Genomic DNA, 22,236 nt, shown 5'->3' on the forward strand with positions numbered 1-22,236 from the left:
TTATCAAATTAATTCCAGGTATCCACCACTCTGTGTGGGAAGATATTCTTCTTCAGATCTTTTCTATAATTATCCTTTTTGAGTTTCTTTTCATGTCCTGTTTTTCTGTTGTCCCACTTTAAATCATCTCAAGGATTTCCATTCCTTTCATATATACATACATATACCAAGGCTTTTTCCCCCTTACAAGGAAGGTAGCCAAAAAGAAAAAGGCATAAAAACCATTCCCACCCATTCCATCTCTAAATACACTCCACTCCCCACCATCCTGGCACCTCCCGGATGACGGGTCATCCCTGCATCCTGTCCACTGTCCTGGGTCAGAGGCAGAGCTGCAAGACACAGCACATCCACAGCAAGGCCACTTCATTAAATCAGCGACCCCCCCCCTTTCTGTCCCCTCATGCAGAAAAGGAGAAGACAGGGAAAAATCCCTTCAGGCTGCATCTGTGTGTGAGAATTCCTTTCATGATTCTAGTCAGTAGATCTCTTTCTCTTCTTTGTTCTAGAGTTGGTAGTTCCAATTTGGATAACCTTTGTTCCTATGTCAATTTGGAGTGTTGGTACCATCTTTAATCACTGCTCTTTGTATTCTTTCTATATACATATACCAAAGGCTTTTTCCCCCTTACAAGGGAGGACAGATGACAGGGATGAATGGAGAATGGTTATATATAGATGATGTGATGCATGAGGGGAATGGGTGGTGGGATGGGGGATGAGGTAGTATGTGTGAGAAAAATTTGATGCAGCCCAAAGGGATTTCTCCTCATCTTCTCCTGTTCTCAACCAGTGTTTATTTCACGTAATTTCTCTATTCCAACTAGCTATTGTAGCCCAGCTAGGACAATTCACAGAGTAAATCCTCCTCCCAAAGTATACCCAAACCCACTTCCTCATCACAAGATAAGATGGAATTTTCAACTCCTATCCTATCCAACAATTTACCAACTTAACTGAAAACCATACTAGACCCCCATTTTGCTCTTTTTGTGATGAAAGGAACTATATCTAATTTCTGTAATAGTGATTCAAAACCCATCTCTGTCCTTTGAGATACAGGGGCTATTCAAACTCTCAAGTTGGCTGACACATTACCAAATTCCTCTGAGTCTTATTGGATCAGGATGTCGTTACAGACACTAGCAGGAATTAGAAAACTCCCACTTCACAAAATATATTTAAAAACTGTCAGTCAATGGAGATGTAATTGTAGGTGCAATTGATGAAATGCCAGTGATTAGCATTCAACTGCTATTGTCAAATGACCTAGCAGGTAGTAAGGTAAATTCCCCTATTGTCACTAATGACCCAATAATTGATGAGACTTCACTAGAAGATCCATGCATTTATCCTGTATGTGCTGTAACTAGGTCTCAAACCAGAAAGCAAAATGCACAACACGCTCACACTTCACAAGACAACACAAACACAGTACACATGAGGACATACAATCCTTGGGTATTGATACATTCTTCCTGGAAAACTGTAATACTGCTTCCACTCCAAATACTACCCTCTCTACTGTGACTAGAAAGAGGATGAAACCCTTCCTCCCCTTTGGGATCAATGTGTGACCAAAACACAATCCAAGACATTATCTTGATGTTATTACTTTGAACAAGTTATTTTGATGTGCAAATGGTTAGTGCCTAATGTCCCTCTGGACCAGTTTTGGTAAGCCAGACATCAAATTGTTACCCCCACGTGCATGAGGTCACAACTCTTGTAGTTGGCCCATGACACTCCTCTGGCAAGCCACTAAGAAGTCTGAAAAACACTGGCACATATCACGAGACATTTTCATTGGTCTCATATCAGAAAAGATTTATCACATTACTGCAAACAATGTCACCTTCAAATGGTAGGTTACTACAGAAAATTCTGTCCAAATTTCTCTGATATTGCAGAACCACTGACATACTTTCATATACCAAAGGCTTTTTCCCCCCAAAAAAAGGCATTGAAATCACTCCCACCCATTTCATTTCCCATATATTCCACTCCCCTCCACCCTCCTCCCTCCCTCCTATCTTGGCACCTCCTGAGTCGTAAAAGGCGACAAAAAAGGGACGGGGGATGAGATTAGGAGTCCTACTACCTGTAGCCCCAAAAGGGGACATTCCTAAAAAAGAAAGTAAAGGCAAAAGAACCATTGACAGATATGAGAAAAGAACAAGTTCATTTGGACAAAACATTGTCAGCAAACTTTTCAAAAATTAAAACTAATTCTTATGAATGACCCTGTCCTGAAAAGCCCAGATCCTTCAAAAACCTTCCACTTGCTTACAGATGCAAGTGGTGTTGCTTTAGGAGTAATGCTAATGCAGGAAACAAATGGAATATTACATGCTACAGCTTATTTCAGTAAGAAACAATCCCAGCCAACATAACTATGCCACAATCAAAAAAGAATGGTAGTGAGAAAAGTGTAGAGGAAAGGGAAGCTTTTTGGATAGATTTAAACGTGTGCTTAGAGAGTTTTGGGAGGAATGTCAACGTAACAGTAGTGTGAAATCTCAATGCTAGAGTAGGAGATGAACCAATAGATGTACTGGGTGGGAAGTTTGGAGTGCCAGGTAAAAATCATAGTGGAGAGTTAATGGAAGTGTGTTTAGAGCTGATGAAAGCTAACAGTGTTTAAGAAAAAAGTCAAGCGTAAGTACACATGTAAGAGGGTAATGTATGGAAGGGTGGGTGATATGGCATTAATGGACTTTATAGTGGTATCCAAAAGAAGAGCAGGAAGAGTTCTGGATGTCCATGTTCTTGGGGAATATCAGATCATTTTTGGTGGAAGGTAAGTTGAGAGTGGAGGATAGGTGGAGAAAGAGGAAAAGGATGGAAAGTAGAAAGGTACTTTAGTGTTAAATTTTTAGATGAGAAGGAAAAGGAGCAGGAATATCAAAAGCTGAGAGAAGTGTGGGAGTGGATGAGGAATAAGAGTATTTCAAGGAGGAAGTGACAAGGTGTGCAAAGATAGTATGTGGAACAAGGAGGATGGGAAGAAATAGAAGGAAAGGTAGTGAGTGGTGGGATGATGAAGTGAAGATGGTAGTAGAAGAGAAGAAATGAGCTTTCAGGGATTGGTTGCAAAATAGGACTAGAGAAACATGAGAGGTACAAAGAAAAAAAATGAGAAACAAAACAAGATCAAGGAGGCAGAAAAGAGAGCAAATGTGAAATGGGGGAAGAGTATGACAGACAATTTTGAAAGTAATAAAAAGATGTTTTGGAAAAAAGTTAAGAGAGGAAGGGGAAGTAAAGCAAATAGAGAAGAAAAGATAAAAGGTGCAGAAGGAGGAGGCAATAAGGGGAAGATGAGCAGAGTATTTTTGAGAGCTGGTGAATGTGGAGGAGGAAGAGGAAGGATTGACTGTGGCAGTGGGAAGAGCTACGAAAATGACAGTGATGGAAGAGGAAATTGGAAGAGATATTGATATATGGTTTAACATCATAAACTCCTCCCATCGGAAGGTTAGGATGGTGCCCCTTACAGAGGACTTTGTAGTGTGGAATGTAATGAACCATGCCCTTGGTTCAACTTCACCAGTGGCAGGATTCGAACTGCCATCCCCTCGACCTTTGCTGCAAGTAATGATGCCCTAACCTGCTCAGCCAGCGATACCAAGAAAAAAAATCTTGTAATAGTAAATCATAAACTTATTTAATTGGAAAAAAAGCAAATCAGTCCTCTATAAGTGGGCTTTAACCTCCAAAACCAAAGTTTCTGTATGACTGGTCAGTTTGGGTGTCAATGAAGTTCCTATAATAGCAACTGCATACAATCTATGCAGTGAATACCCCAATACTTACCGTATTTTCCAGCTTAAAATGCGCATCGGGTTATAATGCGCACCCATGCACTTCGTTATCTCAGTACACAGATAGCGCGCACCGACGTATAACGCGCATGCCAGGAAAAGTCACTGGTGGCTAAAGCTCGTGAACTGCATGTATGCGACTCCTGCTTGCGTTGGTCCATTGTTTTGTGGGAAATTTGAGCCATGAAAAGTTTATTGAATACAAAATATACATAAAAAATTTCGGATTTTTACAGAAAAATTGTAATTTACTATCCTGAGGGAATAATTCATACAAGTTTTTATCACCGTGTTCAAGTTTTTATCACCGTGTACAAGTTTTTATCTCCATGTAGCAACTATGTTTCGGTTCATAAGTGTCTTTACTGAAGTGACGTTTAGTTTAACAAACTCTTGCAAGAGGGTGTTTAGTATAGGCTAGATTGGCAATAGAACTGTCAATCTCGGCCCTGATCTCGCACATTCCGGGTGAGCTAAAACGGCCAACGTTCATGATGTTGGTACCAGTGCTGTTTTACGGATCCCAAATATTTGCATAGACTACGATAATTAATGTTAGTAAAAATAAACCAATGAAATAACGGCGATTAATTACTTAGTATCATGTGAACGAGGTTACATGGAAAAGTATTTTTCATTGGCTAGAGCCACCGCTGGGAAATCTGTTGATTTGTCACTAAATTAAGTGTCAGTTTAGGCATCAATCAGCACACAACTAAGAAAAAGTCGGAACTACATGTACCGGTATATGACTCATGTTGTGCGTTGGTCCCTTATTACTTTGTAGCTTAAATAGTTTGTAGGAAATATGATCTAAAAAAAGTTTATTGGAAGTAAAATATACAGAAAAATTTCGGGATTTTTACAGAAAATTTTCATGTTATATCTTAAGGAAATAATTCGTCTTTACCATTTTTTATTTAATACTGAAACAAACTACAGACTGTTTCGTTTTAGCTTTGAACCTACAATGACAGTGGTGAAATAGGACAGTCTCTCATCGAGGTGACGTTTAGTTAATATAACTCCCAAAAGAGGGTGTTGTTTATGAACGGCCGCAACGGAATTTGTACCGTACCTAAAGTGAAGCAACAAAGCCAACATAAAAATTCAAACTAGGATGCTGTGAACATGGGCAAATATCATGAATGTTGATCATGTTTAGGCCTATTTAAACATGAAAAATAAGATTCGATAGATACCTACCTATACCAAATATTTATATAGCCCATGCTGGCGTATTATTTCATGTCACCATGGCTGTTCTTCTTGTTCTCACGGAACGTCAGGGAGAAGTGTGCCGTCCCGACTTTGTGATGGCCAACATCGTCACGTTGTTGTGAAAAAAATTACACACACAGCCGCAGAATTTTTATCGTAGGCCGTAGATAATGCGCACCATCGGATAACGCGCACCCCCCATTTTTAGGCCCTTCCAACGGAAAAAAGTCGTGCACTATACGCCGGAAAAAACGGTAGATTGAGAGGCTACTTATTCATTTGTAAAATAATTCTGGAGTTGTTTTTTCTGCACTCTGGATTTCTCAAAAATATTGATCACTGTTGGTATGAAGGTATTACCACTTGATATATAGTTGAAAAGTATACATTACTATTTACTCATTCATTCACCATCAAAGATGAATTCAGTTGGCCCTTGGTTCATACATCTCTACTTAGTATTTATTTTACAATTAGATCTCCAATATGATAAGAACCAATGATGGATATCTGCATGTGTTGGTCCTGCAAGATGGACAGAAAAGCTAACCATTTTCAAAAACTGCCAACACCATCACCTCCATTAGAATGTTCAGCCTTGAGGGGCTGACATTTGGTCTCCAAACTGGGTCCAATAGCCACTATGAACTACAGGTGTATTTTTTACACCTTTTCACACATGCTGAGCTGACAACCAGAAACTGTTCTCCCCTCCCTAAAACAGCTGGTGATATTAAACAGCCTCACACTGACACAACACAGAACAGTCCAAAGTTTCTCTCCCAAAATATCTAAGGGAGGTTCTGAGAACTATTGCTAGCCACTGTGGGGTTGCAGGTTTTCCACTTAGTGAAACTCAATACAACAATTGTAATATGAATTATGCCCTCTATAACACTCCCTGAAAATGTAAACAACTTCTTTAAATTACCTTAGATGCTCTATATGGATACAATCCACCCTGATCATTTTCTTCTATAGAGCCAAGTACTGAAGACATGTTTACAACTGCAGCTCTCTGAACTGACAGATTAGCTCCCTCTGACTTTGCAGCAGCTTTCCTCAGGAGTGGTAAGAAAGCCTGAAATTAAAAAGCATATGTAAAATCATGGTGTAAACAAAAAATGACAAATTAAACTTTCTTTATATGTACTGTAGATCCCACTTTCGGAGATATAAAAAAATGTTGTACAAAGATACGTACATAGTACAATCACTGCCTGTGATCCTCTTCAGTGTGGTTATCAATTTAGGTTGGTAGGCTTATATACTAGGCAGGATATACATAGTGGGGACATGGGAAGGCAAGTACATAGCACATGGTCAAATTTGCATGTCAGGAAGTGGTTTCAGGTCTAGGTGAACTACGTACTTTATGTAAAAGTCTATTATCAGCTAAGCTAGATAGCATCAAGGGATCATTGTCCTTTAGATGTGTTAAAATTTGGTAGATGATCCACAAATACGACCACGTGTTAGCATGCTTGCCCTCCCATGTCCCCACTATGTATCCCTCACTTAATATATAAACCTACCAACCCAAATGTATAACCTTGCTGAAGAGGATCACAGACAGTGATTGTAATACATGTATCTTTGTACATTTTTTTCTTTTCTCTAAAAGTGGGATTGTGAGATATACAGTTCATCTTGCAAATGTGTTAGAAATTTTAACTTGCTTGGGCCCCTTATATGAATTTACTTTGTTGTAATATACAGGAAAAGAGCTATGCTCACAGGGTCCTGTCTCTTATTTACCAAATATACCTATTTGATGACTGATTTCTGCACTGGGTTTTAATAAGGGTAGCTGCCTATTCTTTCTGGGATGGAATGTTGGTCTGAAGTGGTGATAGCTGCTTTGGCTATTGTAATTGGAACATAGTATTTGGTAATGGTTTTGTGGTTGTGCTTCCATACGAGCTCCTACCACTTCTGTTGTTTTCCTTTTTCTATCTATATACACCAAGGGCCACATAATTTACATGGCAAGCCTCCCCCCCCCCCCCCGAATATGGAAAAAAGAGATGGGGAGAAATCCTTTCACGCTGCATCAAAACATCATCCATATACAACCCTCTTTCACTACCCCATCCATCTCATTTTTGGTTGTCCCTTCAAGTTCACTTCATCCACCTCTGTTCTCCACACTCTTTTTGCTAGTCTTTCTTTACTCATTCTTTCCATGTGCTCAAAACATCTCAATATATAATCTTTCATCAGTCCAGCCAGCTCCCTTTCTACCCTTGCTCTCCTCACCTCTCAGTCTATCCAATCTTGTAACCCCAACCACACTTCTCTAACACTTCATTTTAAATACATTTAAACTTCTCCTTTCAGTCTCTTAAATATCAAGTCTCTGTCTGATGCAATGTTGTAGGCACAGTCACCCTTTCACACATACATGCCGACCATGGAATTGTCAACACCTTCATCATCACTAGGCCCCAAAGAAGAGGATAAACAGCGAAAAAGGAAACCTGGTTTGTATTGTAGGGAAGGGGACAAAATCATGGGTGTCCAAAATATCTCTGCAGTGCTAGTGAAAAGTATTAAGACGTAATAAGCAAAAAAATGAAGGAAAATAATGAAAAGTCTGACTTGAAAGACAACTGCGAATCAGAGACATCTGGTGACGTCATGCCAATCCTCGATGTAAACAAACATTACTACACTCCGAGGACCACGCGGGAATGCCATAAAAATACTTTTTCTGGATTTAGTAAGTACGAAAGCAGGAGTTTAAATCGAATCTTAGAGATAGAGAGGGAAATGAGCAAAAATAGGATACGGTGGGAGAATGAAATTATGGACTTAAGAAACGATATTGTTGGACTAATAGATTGCTTAGCACAAGCAAACTTTGAGATTTCTGATCTGAGGACAACTAACTTGGATCTAAGAAACGAGATTAAGGAAATGAAAAAGGATACAAGAGAGCTGAAGAGTGATAATGAAAAGAAGAGAATCAATGATACTACCAATAGCATCCTTCTCCTTGTAGCCCCACAGGGGACATTCCTAAACAAAAAAGTAAAGGCATAAGATGGTCTGGGAGTTTTCCGACCAGCACCCTAAGGTTTGGGTCTTTTAATGTGCATGGATGTGGTACAGATGAGAGTAAAAGGGAAGAGATAGGTAGTATGTTTGTGAGAAGAAAGATGGATGTGTTGGCTTTGAGTGAAACTAAGTTGAAAGGGAAGGGTGAGCGCAAGTTTGGGAGTGTAAGGGGGAGGTTATCAGGAGTGAAGAGAGGGCGAAGGAGGGAAGGGGTGGCTATTCTAGTAAGTGAAGAGATAGGTAAACATGTAGTGGAGTGGAAGGTTTCCTCAAGGATAATGTGGATGAGGGTGAAACTGGGAAAGGAGATGTGGGTCTTTGTAAGTGGATATGGGCCTGGCAGTGAGAAGAGTGTAGAAGAAAGGGAGGCCTTTTGGATAGATTTAAATGAGTGCATAGAGGATTTAGGAAGAAATGTCAATGTAATAGTACTGGGAGACCTTAATGCTAGGGTAGGAAAGGAGCCAATTGATGGAGTGGTTGGGAAATGTGGAGTTCCAGGAAAGAATCGTAGTGGAGAGTTGATGGTGGAAATGTGTCTAGAAAGAGAGTTAATGATAGCAAATACAGTGTTTCGGAAGAAAGTCAAGCATAAGTACACATGGGAGAGGGTGGTGGATGGAAGGGTGATAGAGCGTTGATGGATTATGTAGTGGTAAATAGGACTACGATAGGAAGAGTTAAGGATGTACATGTGCTAAGGGGAGAGGGTAGGGGAATATCAGATAATTTTTTGGTGGAAGGTAAGTTGAGAGTGGAGGATAGATGGAGAAAGAGGAAAGGGACAAAATGTAGGGAGGTTCTTAGAGTGAACTCTTTAAAGGAAAAGGAGAAGGAGTACAAGAAGAAGCTGAAGGAGGAGTGGGAGGGAGTGAAGGATAGAGTAGAGCTAGGTGTGGAGGAGGAATGGGGATGGTTCAAGCAGGGAGTCACAAAGTGTGCAAGGATGGTGTGTGGAACAAGAAGGACAGGAGGAAATAGAAGGAAGGGTAGTGAATGGTGGGATGAGGAAACAAAGAAGGTTGTAGAAGAGAAGAAGCGAGCTTTCACAGATTGGTTATAAAATAGGATGAGGGAGTCATATTAGTGATGTACCGAAGCTTCGGTATCGGTATCGGTATCAATAAATATCGGTTTATTTTCAAGCTATCGGTATCGGTATATATCGGTATCGGTAAAATAGAAGGTATCGGTATATCGGTATCGGTATTGAAAAATAAATACCGATACCGATACCGATACCTTGAGAGAAAATTTAAGTTAAATTACTTTCATTCATGAAACAAATAAATAATTATATAAATATATAAAGTAAAGGGTGTCTTTCACGCCATGTGGTTGTGGAATCATTTGCGTCTTATGTAAGAAGAGAAGAGAGCTAGCTGATGGCTATTATCCTATTACCCTTTTCGATCTCATTCTTAATATTTATTTATTGTAATTATTTATTTATATTTAATATTTGAACTTGCATTTTTCAGATAGTCAATATTGTGATAAATTTATTAAATTACAATTAGAATTGCCAGAATTAGCAATAATGCCTAAGTCAAAGCAAAGTGTTATATGGAATCTAGTGACAGTATGCAAAGATGATTCTTCAAAAGTATCCTGTAATTTCTGTAATACAATATTAAGCAGAGGAGGAATAAACAGGCAAACCCAAACAACAACAAATATTAGAAAGCATCTTCAACATAAACATCCTGATGAGTTTGGAAATGCCGAATTGGAGCAGAAAAAAGCAGCTGAATCAAACCCAACACTTGCCTCATTCTTAAATGTTCCACCTACCAAAAAGCTAAAAATTTCAACTTCAACTTCTAGTCAAAGTCAAACAGGCTGTTCAAGTGCAAAACAGGTATCTCAACAGCCAACTCTTGAAGCTACTCTCCAGTACAAAAAGATTTGGGACATCAACAGTGCTCCAGCAAAAGAGGTACACAAATATATTGCTGAAATGATCACAATAGATTGTCAACCTATATCTATTGTAGAAGATCTGGGATTTGCTAGGCTCCTTAATCACTTAAAACCAAACTATAAGATCCCAAGCAGGAAATACATCTCTAACACAACTATCCCAGAGCTTTATGAAAAAGTGCACAATAAAGTACAAGGCATTGTGAGCAATGCGCAAAATATCGGTATCGGTATCGGTATCGGTATCGGTATCGGTAACCCATTAAATTCCTGTATCGGTATCGGTATCGGTAAAATGCTAAAAAAAAATATCGGTATCGGTATCGGTAAAAATTTTGGTTCTGGCACATCACTAGAGTCATATGAGAGGTACAAAGAAAAGAAAAGAGAAGTAAAGCAAAAGGTAAAGGAGGCAAAGAGGAGAGCAGATGTGAAGTGGGGTAAGAGTATGACAGAAAATTTTGAAAGTAATAAAAAGATGTTTTGGAAAGAAATTAAGAGAGGAAGAGGAGGCAAATCAAGTAGAGAAGAAAAGGTAAAAGGTGCAGATGGGGAGATGATAATGGAAGAGAAGGCAGTAAGAGGAAGATGGGCAGAATATTTTAGGGAGTTGCTAAATGTGAAGGAGGATAGGGAAGGAAAGATAGTTGCAGTGGGAAATGCTAAGAAAATGAGAGTGATGAGTGAGGAAAATGGAGGAGAAATAAGGAAGGATGAAGTGAAGGCAGTTGTTAAGATGATGAAAGCAGGTAAGGCACCTGGTCTGGATGGATGCCATGCAGAATGTCTAAAAAAAGGAGGCACATTGATGGTGGACTGGCTGGTGAGGTTATTTAATGTTTGCTGGAGAGAGGGTAGAGTGCCAGAGGACTGGAGGAGTGCCTGTATAGTTCCTCTACAAGGGAAAAGGGGACAACTGTGAATGTAGTAGTTTCAGAGGGATTAGCTTGTTAAGTGTAGTTAGGAAGGCTTATGGGAGGATCTTGATTGAGAGGATTTGGAGAGGAACAGAGGGAGTAATTGGTGAGGAACAGTGTGGATTTAGGACGGGTAGAGGTTGTGTAGATCAGATCTTTGTGGTAAGACAGATATGTGAGAAAGCTATAGGAAAGGGGAAGGATGTTTTTTGGGCTTTTATGGATCTGGAAAAGGCTTACGATAGGGTAGACAGAAAGGCACTGTGGGAGGTTATGCAGATATATGGGATAGGAGGAAAGCTTCTAGGAGCTGTCAAAAGTTTTTATGAGAGTAGTAGAGCTTGTGTCAGGATTAGAAATGGAGAGAGTGAGTGGTTTGAGGTAAAGGTGGGACTTCGTCAAGGATGCGTTATGTCGCCCTGGCAGTTCAACTTATACATGGATGGGGTAGTGCGAGAGGTAAGTGCAAGGGTAGTGGGTCAGGGATTGGAGATGGTTAAAGAAAATGGAGAAAAGTGGGAGGTAAGCCAGCTGTTGTTTGCGGACAACACTGCGCTTGTAGCAGGATCGGAGGAGGGACTGAGGAAGTTGGTGGCAGAGTTTGGGAGAGTATGTGATAGAAGAAAGCTAAAGATAAATGTGGGTAAAAGTAAGGTGATGAGATGTACAAGGGGTGAAAGTGGCAGTAGACTGGAAGTGAGCATTAAGGGAGAGCGACTGGAGGAAGTGGATAGTTTTAGATACTTGAATGCAAATGTGGCAGGAAAAGGTGGAATGAAGGTGGAGGTAGAATGTAGATTGAGAGAAGCAAGTAAATGCCTTGGTGGATTAAAGAGTGTAATGAGGAATAGACATTTGGGAATGGATGCTAAGAGGAGACTGTATGAAGGAGTGATTGTGCCAACAGCACTGTATGGGGCAGAAACATGGAACATAAGAGAGGAAGAGAGAAGGAGTTTGAATATGTTTGAGATGAGGTGTCTGAGAAGTATCATGGAGGTTACTAGGCTAGATTGAGTGAGAAATAAGGAGGTGAGGAGAAGAACGGGGGTGGAAAGGGAGTTGGGAGATAGGGTTGATGAAAGAGTATTAGGATGGTTTGGACGCATGGAAAGAATGAGTGAAGAAAGACTAGTAAAAGAGGTATGGAAGGCAGATGTGGAGGGAGTGAACATGAGGGGATGTCCTAGGATGAGGTGGATGGATGGGGTGAAGGGGGCTTTGGGGAAGAGGGGAATGTCTGTTGAGGAAGGACGGGAGAGGACAGAAGACGGGTGAATGGAGAATGGTTGTATATGGATGATGTTGTGATGCATGAGGTGGAATGGGTGGGGGGGATGAGGGGTGAGGTAGTATGTGTGAGCAAAATTTGACACAGCCCGAAGGGATTTCTCCCCATCTTCTCCTTTTATGCATGGGGGGACGGAAAGGGGGGGTCACCGATTTTATGAAGCGGCCTTGCTGTGGATGGGCTGTGTCTTGCGACACTGCTTCTGACCCAGGGCAGTGGACAAGGTGCAGGGATGACCCTTCATCCAGGAGGTGCTAAGATAAGAGGGAGGGTGGAGGGGTGTGGAGTGTATTCAGGGATGGAATGGGTGGAAATGATTTTATGCCTTTTCCTTTTTTGGCTACCTCCCTTGTAAGGGGGAAAAAGCCTTGGTATATGTATGCATGTAATAGCAAAAACTTAAAAAAAGAGGTAAACAACAAATACAAGAAATGACTGAAAAAATTGAAGAGAACTTAGGTGAAGAAAGTATCCAATAGATTAAGAAATTGAAGGAAAACATTGAAAATAAAGAAATTGTTTTCAAAGAAATAGTCCAACAGCAAATGCAGGAAAATGCAAAAGACACAATTATCCAAGTAATTAATAAAAAAGTAAATTGGATCAGAGACACAGTGGATAGGAAAAAATGTATTGTGGTATATGCACTAAAAGAAAAACATGGTTTGGCGAGGTACATGAGAGAAAAAGAAGAAAAAGAGACATCAATAGCAATCCTAAAAAAAATTCAGGAGGGAGCCCAAGAGGCAAATAAAGATGTTGACGATACATATAGGATCGGTCACTATTTTAAGGATAGAAATTGACCCTTGAAGATAAAACTAAGATCACAAATGGTAGAAGACATATTTGAAAAAGTAGGTAACTTGGCAAGGAGTGAAAAGTACAATAAGATATGGATAAAAAGAGAAATGAGTATTGAGGAATTAGAAAAAGAAAAGACACTAAGAGATGAAACAAAGGAAAAAAACGCGAAGAGAATGGAGACAGAAAGCAAGGAATTCCATTGGAGAGTAATTGACATGAGACTGAGGAAATGGTACATCAGAATGGGCAAACCAAAGACAGAAAAAAATGGAGAAAGAAAAAAATTGAAAGTGGCCTATACTAACATCAACGGATTAATTTCAGGACAGAATGAACTTAATGATTACCTGCTAGAAGAAAACCCAGACATAATGGGACTTGAGGAGACTAAACTAAGGGGTGAATTACTATCCATCGATGTTGGACATGGACTATACAATTACTGGATTAAAAACAGAGACAAGAAACAGGGAGGAGGAATCATGTTCTTGGCCAAGAAAAACTTGAATGTGACAAAAACTGCAGAGGGCAAAGGTAATGTGGAATTGATCATGATAAAAGTCGAAGACAAGAACATGAAAAGTAGAAAGTCTGTGATGACTTATGTGCCCCCAAAAATGGATGCTTGGAAAGAGAACGAGCATATGAAAAGGCTAGTTACAAGGCAATCATTAAATGAGATACTAATTGGCGGGGGTAATCTGGCTTCAATTGCAAAGCAATTTGTTGGGAAAACATGACAGTGCAAGGAGGAGATGACTTGTGGGGTAATGTACTACTGGACATGACTATGAAATACACAATGTCTCAGTGGGTCAGTGAAAACACCAGATACAGAAATAATGAGGAGCCGTTGAAACTAGATTTAATATTTACAACAGAACCTGAAATTGTAGATAAAATCCAATGTAAGACACCAACTGGAAAGAGTGACCATATACTCATTGAAACTGAACTAAAGGAAAAAATATACATGAAGAGAAATGAAAAGCATACAAAAGGAAGATTTATGTACAACAAAACGGACTTTGCAAAACTAAAGAAATTCTTTCAGAATGCAAACTGAGAAAATTTTTACATGGAAGAGACAAAAGTGGAAGAGAAATGGAATATCTTGATGGATAATTACAATGAAGGGGTACATAGACACGTACCAAGACAGAAGCGAGAGTGTACATTACCGTATATTTCCGTGTATAAGACGACCTTTGTATTAGACGAGGTCCAAAATTAGAGCAAATTTTTATGAATTCATCTCATATCGGTAGTATAAGATGACTGCTAAATTACAAAAGCATCAGTGTATCAAACCTACCGTACAAAAAGAATTGTTTTGATTACGTTTATCAGCTGTTTTTTCCGCTTTTTCTTTTCTTTCTCATTACTTAACTGTATACTTATACCAGATGAATTACTTACTGTATCCTTATAAATTCAAAATAAATGAAATAACAAAGCAAATAATGTATCATGATTTTCTGAGAACACACGTCAACTAACAAAAATTATTTGTTTACGTTCCTGGTTCGACGTAGCTCACTCCACCGCACACAACGGTTGGCACGAAGCAATACTGATATTGCTGTTATTCCAGGTGGCTTAACTTCTGTACTTCAGCCACTTGATGTAAGTTTAAACAAACCGTTTAAAGATAACGTTAGGTATCAATGGAACGAGTGGATGACGAATGGAGAGAAGTCATTTATAAAAGGTGGAGCTATGCATAGTGCATCACTTAATGTTCTCTGCGAGTTTATTATTAAAAAATGTGGAATCTCTAATGCTATGGATGGCACTGAAGATGATTTATTGTATGAAAGTGATGATGAAGCCAAAGTCCACTCACCGGAACCGGACTGGGATCCCTATGATGACGGCATATTTGAGGAATCTTGTGATATGTTTGAACAACTTTTCGAAACAGAGTGATGATTGTGACGAGTTTGAAGGGTTTTATATAAACAAATGAAGAAATAAAGTTTTATAGTGTTTTAAGTTGTAAATGTAATGTAATGTAATTTTATTGAAAATAAAGGTTTCAGAAATACGTTTGATGTGTAATGTTGATGTTGATTTGAAATTAAGTTTTATAATTTTATCATTTTTAAATTTTCTATGTTTTAAATGCAACTATTGTAATATATTTTTTTATTGATAAACGTTATTTTCAGTCTTAAATATTACTGAAAAGTTAGCAAAAGAAAAAGGTATGAACGCAACCAGTGCTCGATGTTTACATTTTTTTCAGCTGTGTCAAATGTGTTTACATAGAGTAGTTAAAAGTACCATAATTTCATTAATATAGAATTATTCCTCAAATTTATAAACAATTGCCATTTACTCTAAAGATATGCCAATAATATATAAGGTAAATATAGTTTAATTACCTTTATTACCAGTTATCATAATGTGAATCATTTCCTGTGTATCAGTGGTTATCGGCAGGCTAGCCTATCAAGTTATCTCACGTAGAATTCAAGGTCTGATTTTTATAATGGTAGTATAAGACGACCCCCAATGTTAAGGGGTGAATTTTTGGATTTTAGGGTCGTCTTATACGTGGAAATATACGGTAAATGCTGGTTCAACAAAAGATGCAGTGAGCCAAAAAACAGAAGGGACAGAACTTGGAAAAGGTGGAGAAAAGATAAAAAAAAACTAGAAAATGGCAAGTTTACATAAACTATAGAAATGAGTATGTTAAAGTGAGAAGAGAGGAAAAAAGGAACCATGAAAAGGATATTATAGATAAATGCAAAGCGCAAACAAAGCTATTCTATTGATATGTAAATGGTAAACTTAAAAACAAACAGGAAATGGTGAAACTATGCCAAGGGAATATAGAATACAAAGAAGAATTAGAAATGGCTGAAGTCATGAATAATCACTTGAAATTTGTCTTCAGTAGAGAGAAAGCACAAAATTGGGACGAAGGAAATTAAAGGCGATCTCCCCCCATGAGCGAGATAGCAATAACACAAAAAGAAATATTGGAATACCTATCAAACCTTGACGTCAGGAAATCACATGGCCTGGATGGAATTGCAAATTGGATTCTAAAAGAATGCAAAGAAGAGCTAACGGACAAAATACATACCGTAACATAATATATTGCTCACTCAAAGAAGGAAAAATACCAAAAGACAGGAAAAATGCTAACATTGTACCAATATATAAAGGAGGAAACAAGGAAGAACCAACTAACTATAGGCCAGTCTCACTAACAAGCACTATAGCCAAAATTTGTGAGAAAATAATCAAGAATAGATGGGTGAAACACCTGGAAGACAACAATATAATAAACCCAAGACAATTTGGGTTCAGACAAGGAAGATCATATACCACAAACTTAATATGTTTCTACTCAAGATTAATAGACATAGTGCAAGAAAGGAATGGATGGGCTGATTGTGCCTTCCTGGACTTACAAAAAGCTTTTGACAAAGTACCACACAAAAAATTATTAAAAAAACTGGAACATATAGGAGGGATACAAGGGAACCTACTAAAATGGATGGAAGACTTCCTGATTGGTAAAAAAAAATGAGAGTAGTGCTCAGAGAAAAATATTCAGTTTGGAAAGAGGTGATCAGTGGAGTACCGCAAGGATCTGTATTGGCTCCAATAATGTTTGCTATTTATGTGAATGACATGGATCATGATGTGAAATGTTACATGAGCTTCTTTGCAGACGACACCAAACTGTTAAGGAAAGTAAAAACTGAAAAGGATTGCGAAGCACTGCAGGAAGACCTGAATAAGGTATGGAACTGGAGTCAGAAATGGGAAGTGGACTTCAATATCAACAAGTGTAGCATAATGGAGTTTGGAAAAAGCAAAAATAGAATATCAGGACAATATAAAATTGGAACCAAGGAGGTAAAGAAGGAGAGATCCAAAAAAGATTTGGGTGTAATTATCTCAAACAACTTGTCCTATGACAAACAGATAAACAAAATTGTCGGAGAATCCTATACCTTGCTAAGATCAATAAAAGTGGCATTTACATATTTGGATGAAGAAATTATTAAAAAAAATATTGGTCACACTGATAAGGCCTAGACTGGAATATGCGGTGACATTGTGGTCACCCAGTACCAAAAAGAATATAAAGAAAATAGAAAGAATCCAGAGAGCAGCAACAAAAATGGCACCTGCACTTGCAAGCTTGTCATATGAGGAGAGATTGGCTAAACTGGAGTTACCTACTCTGGAGCAAAGAAAAGAAAGAGGTGACCTACGGACCATCTACAAAATCATGAAAGGCACAGAAATACTTGATAGAGAGGACTTGTTAAACTGGGACAAGAGAAGCACAAGAGGACACGGAAAGAAAATAAAAAAACATAGCTACAGAAGAGATCTGAAGAAAAACAGTTTTCCACATAGAGTGGTGGACACTTGGAACAAACTGGACAATGAAATAGTGTGCGCAAAAACCATTTATTAGTTTAAGAGCAAACTAGACACTGCGAGATACAAAGGCGGGACACCACAAGCATAGCTCCCCTTCCCGCAAAATACAACTAGGTAAATATAATCTCTTTGCATCCATTCCCAGATACCTATTTCTCATGACACTTCATTCCCCTAAGATATTTAATTGCTCTACAGTTAACCTCCTCAATTTCCTGCCACATGCAACCCCAAATACTTAAAACTATTCATTTCCTTCAGCTTCTCTAAGATTTACTTTTAACTTGCTGCAACCCTCTTGTCTTGTACACCTCATTACCTTGCTTTTACCCGCATTTACTTACAACTTATTTCTATTGCATACCTTCCCAAACTCTGTTACTGCATTGATCCTTCTTCTGATGCAGCCACAAGTGCAGTGTCATCTGCAAACAACTGGCACACCTCCCACTTCCCTCCACTATATAATCATGTCCAATCCCCTGCCCATCACTCTTGCATTTACCTCCCACACCACCCCATCCATGTCCATATTGTACATTCATGGCAACATGACAGTTCTGACACTACCCCACCTTCACCTCAAACCACTTGCTTTTTCCATTCCCAATCCTAGCACAAGTTCTACTACTCTTGTAAAAACACTTGACTGCCTTTAACAGCTTTCCCCAATTCTATATCTGCAATAATTTCTACACTACCTTCCTGTCTACTCTGTCGTCTTCTCCAAATCCATAAAGGTCCCCAAAAATATATATGAATATCTAAATAAAATTCTTTCCTTTTCCCAAAAACTTCTCACAAACCTACCACAAAATTTTGATCCACACACCCAGATGTTTTGAAGGGCAGCAGCAAATTTTGGCACACTTGATGTGTCATGCTTCCTCAACTGGACTTTTGTCAAAGCTTACAAATTTTCTATTGGAGAAAGGTCAGGACTGTTACCTGGCCATTTCTTTATATATTCAATTCCCACAAAATCCAGCCAACCAGCTACAAATTTTGCTGTGTGAGCAGGTGCCCCATACTGCTGGTACACTTCATTTTGGGAGATGTCGAAGCAGAGCTCAAGATGGTCTGCCAAGAGTTCCTGGTACCTCTCCTTGTTGACTATAATATTCTTTGGTAAGACCACTAGTTTTCCAACACCATGGTACCCAAAAACTCCTCAGACCACGACTGACTCAGGATGTTTGACAATCCCCTCAGTGTACCTGGTAAATGTGGCCTTATCAGAAAATAAAATTTTCTTCCATTTGTTTTGATCCCGAGACCCTTGACTTTGAAGACTTTCACTTCATAGTGTAGATGGTCCATAGGTGTTGGATTTGTGCAGCTTGTAATTATCTTTAGGGCTTTGTTCTGTATAGTCTGTGAGGTTTTGTGGTGTCTTAGTGAGGTTAGGGGGCCCATGCAGGGCTCCCATAATTCATCACTGAGCATATATATTGTTTTTATATTGTAGTAGTAGTTTCTTTGTTGTGTCCAAATGTTGTACCTGCAAATGATTTAAAAGCACCAAGTCTAGGTATGCATTTTGTATTTATGTTTGTGATGTGTTCTTTGAATGACATGGATGTATCATGTCATGCCAAGAATCTTGGGTGAGTGTGTGTGTGGTATGCAGGTGTTGCTGATAAAGAGGCATGGTATGTATTTGTGTTTAGCTGTCTAGTTGGGGAGAAGTGTGGCTACTTTGAGTATGTTTGTAGTGAACCAGGAATGTGTGGAGATATGGCTGTAGTATTCCTGTGGATTTGTCTGCATTAATCCAGGCCTACATGATGAATATTATTGACACAATACATGGACTCAGTTGATTGTGAAATATTTGTCTCCCTCTACATGACTCCATATTACTGCACAATATTGTTAGTCAAGCAAAGGATTTCAGAGAGACATCATTATAGACACTAATGTTGCTGTAATTAGAAATGCAATAGCCTCTAGATATTTTTCATTCTAGTCAAACTTCACTTAACAAGCATCTCACATAATGAGTGATTTGCATAATGAGCAACATTTTGGTTAATGAGCGACAGATCATGATTCATATGCCCAACGTGAAGGCTCCTTTCTACCTAGCTAGCCATGAGTCACAAGGAGCATCTTCTTTTGACTCGTGGCCAGCTCGTTCCCGTCTGTATCTTGGCCAGTGTTGCCACTGCTTGAAATTTTCTATAAATCTTGGATTTTTTTTACTTCAACCATGGAGTCTTGAATTTTTTTCTTAAAATCCAATAAATCTTGTAGTTTTAAAGTAACTCAGTTGTTGTTGTTGTTGTTGTTGTCGTTCCCTAGACTGTCTGTCCGAGCAGTCCCGTCTCCCCAAGGAATGCCATAGCCGAAACTGGGTTTTCCCACAAATCCTTTATAGAGCGTATGTTGTGTTGTTTGCGTGCATGATTGTGTATAATGCAGTCTTCCATTATGTGTTGTATGGTATGGGGTGAAGTGTTACATCCTGGGCAGCTGTTCACAATGCGGTCATCCAGCATCTTCTGGTAGCTTAGAAGTGCTGGGTGGTGACCGCACCGCAGTCTGGCCAAGTGGACTCTGTCCTTTCGTGGGAGAGAGGATTCAGAAGGGTGGATATCAGGGGGTCTGGCATGCAGCAGTGTGTTGTCTTTCAGTGTGTTAATGGAGCGGTGAGTGATATGATTATGAATATGTTTCCGGAGGCTGGTATTTGGTGGTTGTGGAGGAAGAGAAGAGAGTATCAGTGCGTGATAAAGGTCTTTGGGTGTTGTTTTAATGTTTCTTGGTGTGTGTGGGTGTTCTGCTATGTAGTGTAGCGGGTGTAATGTGTTTGTGGTGGCTGCGGCAAGTGTTTGTGTGCCTCTCATGTCGAGGTGGTCCTTGACTTTGAGGACTTTTGTTTCATGGTGTAAATGGTCTGTAGGTGTTGTATTTGTGCAGCCTGTAATTGTTTTTAGGGCTTTGTTTTGTATGATTTGAAGGGTGTTGTGGTGTGTCTCACTGAGATTAGGAGCCCATGCAGGACTCGCATAATTCATCACTGAGCGTATGCATTGTTTGTATATTGTTATATTAGTTTCTTTGTTTTGTCCAAATGTTGTTCCAGTGATTGACTTAAGTGCGTTAAGTCTGGGTGTGCATTTGTTTTTTATGTTTGTGATGTGTTGTTTGAAAGACATGGATGTAGCATATGTTACACCAAGAATTTTTGGTGTGTTTGTGTGTGGTATTAGAGTGATGTTGATGTAGAGATGAGGTATGTATTTGTATTCTTTTGTCCAGTTTGTGAGAAGTGTTGCTGTAGATTTGGTTGGAGCTATTTTGAGTCTGTTTGTGATGAACCATGTGTTGAGTGTGTCAAGGTATGGCTGGATTATTTCTGCAGCTTTGTCTGTGTTACGATGTGTGCATGTGATTGTTATGTCGTCTGCGTAGGAAGAGATTTGTATTTCTGAGGTGTCTGGCATGGGTAAGTCATGCATATATAGATTAAAGAGTGTGTGGGATAGAACTGAGCCCTGTGGTACTCTGTTCTTAATGTATATGGTGTGCAATGATAGGCCATTATATGACACATAGGCATTTCTACCTGCCAGATAATTGGACCGCCATGTTTTGGTATTATTGTGCATGTTTGTGTTATATATATTGTTTGTAGATTGTGGCGGGGGATAGCATCAAAAGCTTTACTAATGTCTAATGTTATAAGAAGTGTTCTTTGGTGGGGCCTATCTGAATTGATGCCATCTAAAATTCTTTGTGTGAGGTTTGTCAGAAGAGTGTTTGTGGAGTGTAGTGGCCTAAAACCGTGTTGTGAGTCAGCAAGGGGAATATGTGGTGTGACAAGTTTAAGTATTAGGCGTTCAATGACTTTAGAGGGGGTGCAGAGAAGTGTGATTGGGCGGTGCGATGTTGGGATTGTTGGGTCTTTGTTCGGTTTTGGAATGGTGATTATTTTACCATGCTTCCAGATGTCGGGTATAGTGTTGTGTGAATAGCTGTAGTTTGCAATGTTTGTGAGTGCGTGTATACCTTGTGGTCCAATGTGTTTTAGGTGGATGTTGCTTATGTTATCAGGGCCACAGGCAGATGAGTGCTTGAGACTATGTATTATGAGTTTTGTCTGACTGTCTATGAAGGGTATATAGTCTGAGTCTGTGGGAAAGTCTTTCTTACGTCGAATGGTGCGTCGGTCGTCAGGGTGAGAAGTGAGATGGCTTGTCTGTGCAAAATGACGTATGAGTGCGTTTGCTTGTTGTCTGTTTGAGGGTAGATTATCTGTTGTTGTGATTATTGCTGCGTGAGAGCGTGTAGTGTTACTGTTGGATAGTGTAATGCTGTTGAGTGTTTTGTACAATTTGCTGGTGTATGTTTTGTGATCAAGTGTATTGATAAAGTTTTGCCAATTTTGTGTTTTTTGTTCATGTATTTTATTGGCAATTACAGTGTTTAGTGTTTGTATTTGGTCTGCTATGTTTTGCGGGATAGGTGTGGGGGTACCGTGTTTAAGTGTGTCACGTTGTCTGATGAGGCTTTGGATTTCTGGTGTGAAGTTGGGGTTGTGTGATTTTCTGTTGCCTCTAGGGATGTATCTCTTGTCTGCATTTTGTATGATTGTATTAAAAGTGTGCACAGCATTGTTTATGTTTGTGATTGGTGTACTGTTAATTGTTTCAAAATGTTGTTCTGTCTCTTCAGTAAAAGCTTCCCAGTTAGCTCTCTTGTAATTGGTGTAAGTGTGTCTGTGGCCAACTGGGGTGCATCTTGTTTTGGTGGTGATGATGATTGGAAGGTG

The 22,236-nt window shown here is 39.2% G+C and overlaps 1 protein-coding gene across 1 annotated transcript in view; it reads right to left on the bottom strand.

The window, feature by feature from the left end:
* LOC143017849 (C-signal-like) overlaps positions 1-22,236 on the bottom strand; it is a 56,220-nt gene that overhangs the window by 701 nt on the left and 33,283 nt on the right. The window contains exon 4 of the mRNA XM_076172814.1: positions 5,977-6,126. Within this exon, the coding sequence (XP_076028929.1) occupies positions 5,977-6,126 (150 nt within the window). The remainder of the gene's footprint in view (positions 1-5,976; positions 6,127-22,236) is intronic.

Source organism: Oratosquilla oratoria, chromosome 33 (assembly GCF_046742065.1).
Source record: "Oratosquilla oratoria isolate Oo_2021 chromosome 33, ASM4674206v1, whole genome shotgun sequence".
NCBI classification, from domain to species: domain Eukaryota; kingdom Metazoa; phylum Arthropoda; class Malacostraca; order Stomatopoda; family Squillidae; genus Oratosquilla; species Oratosquilla oratoria.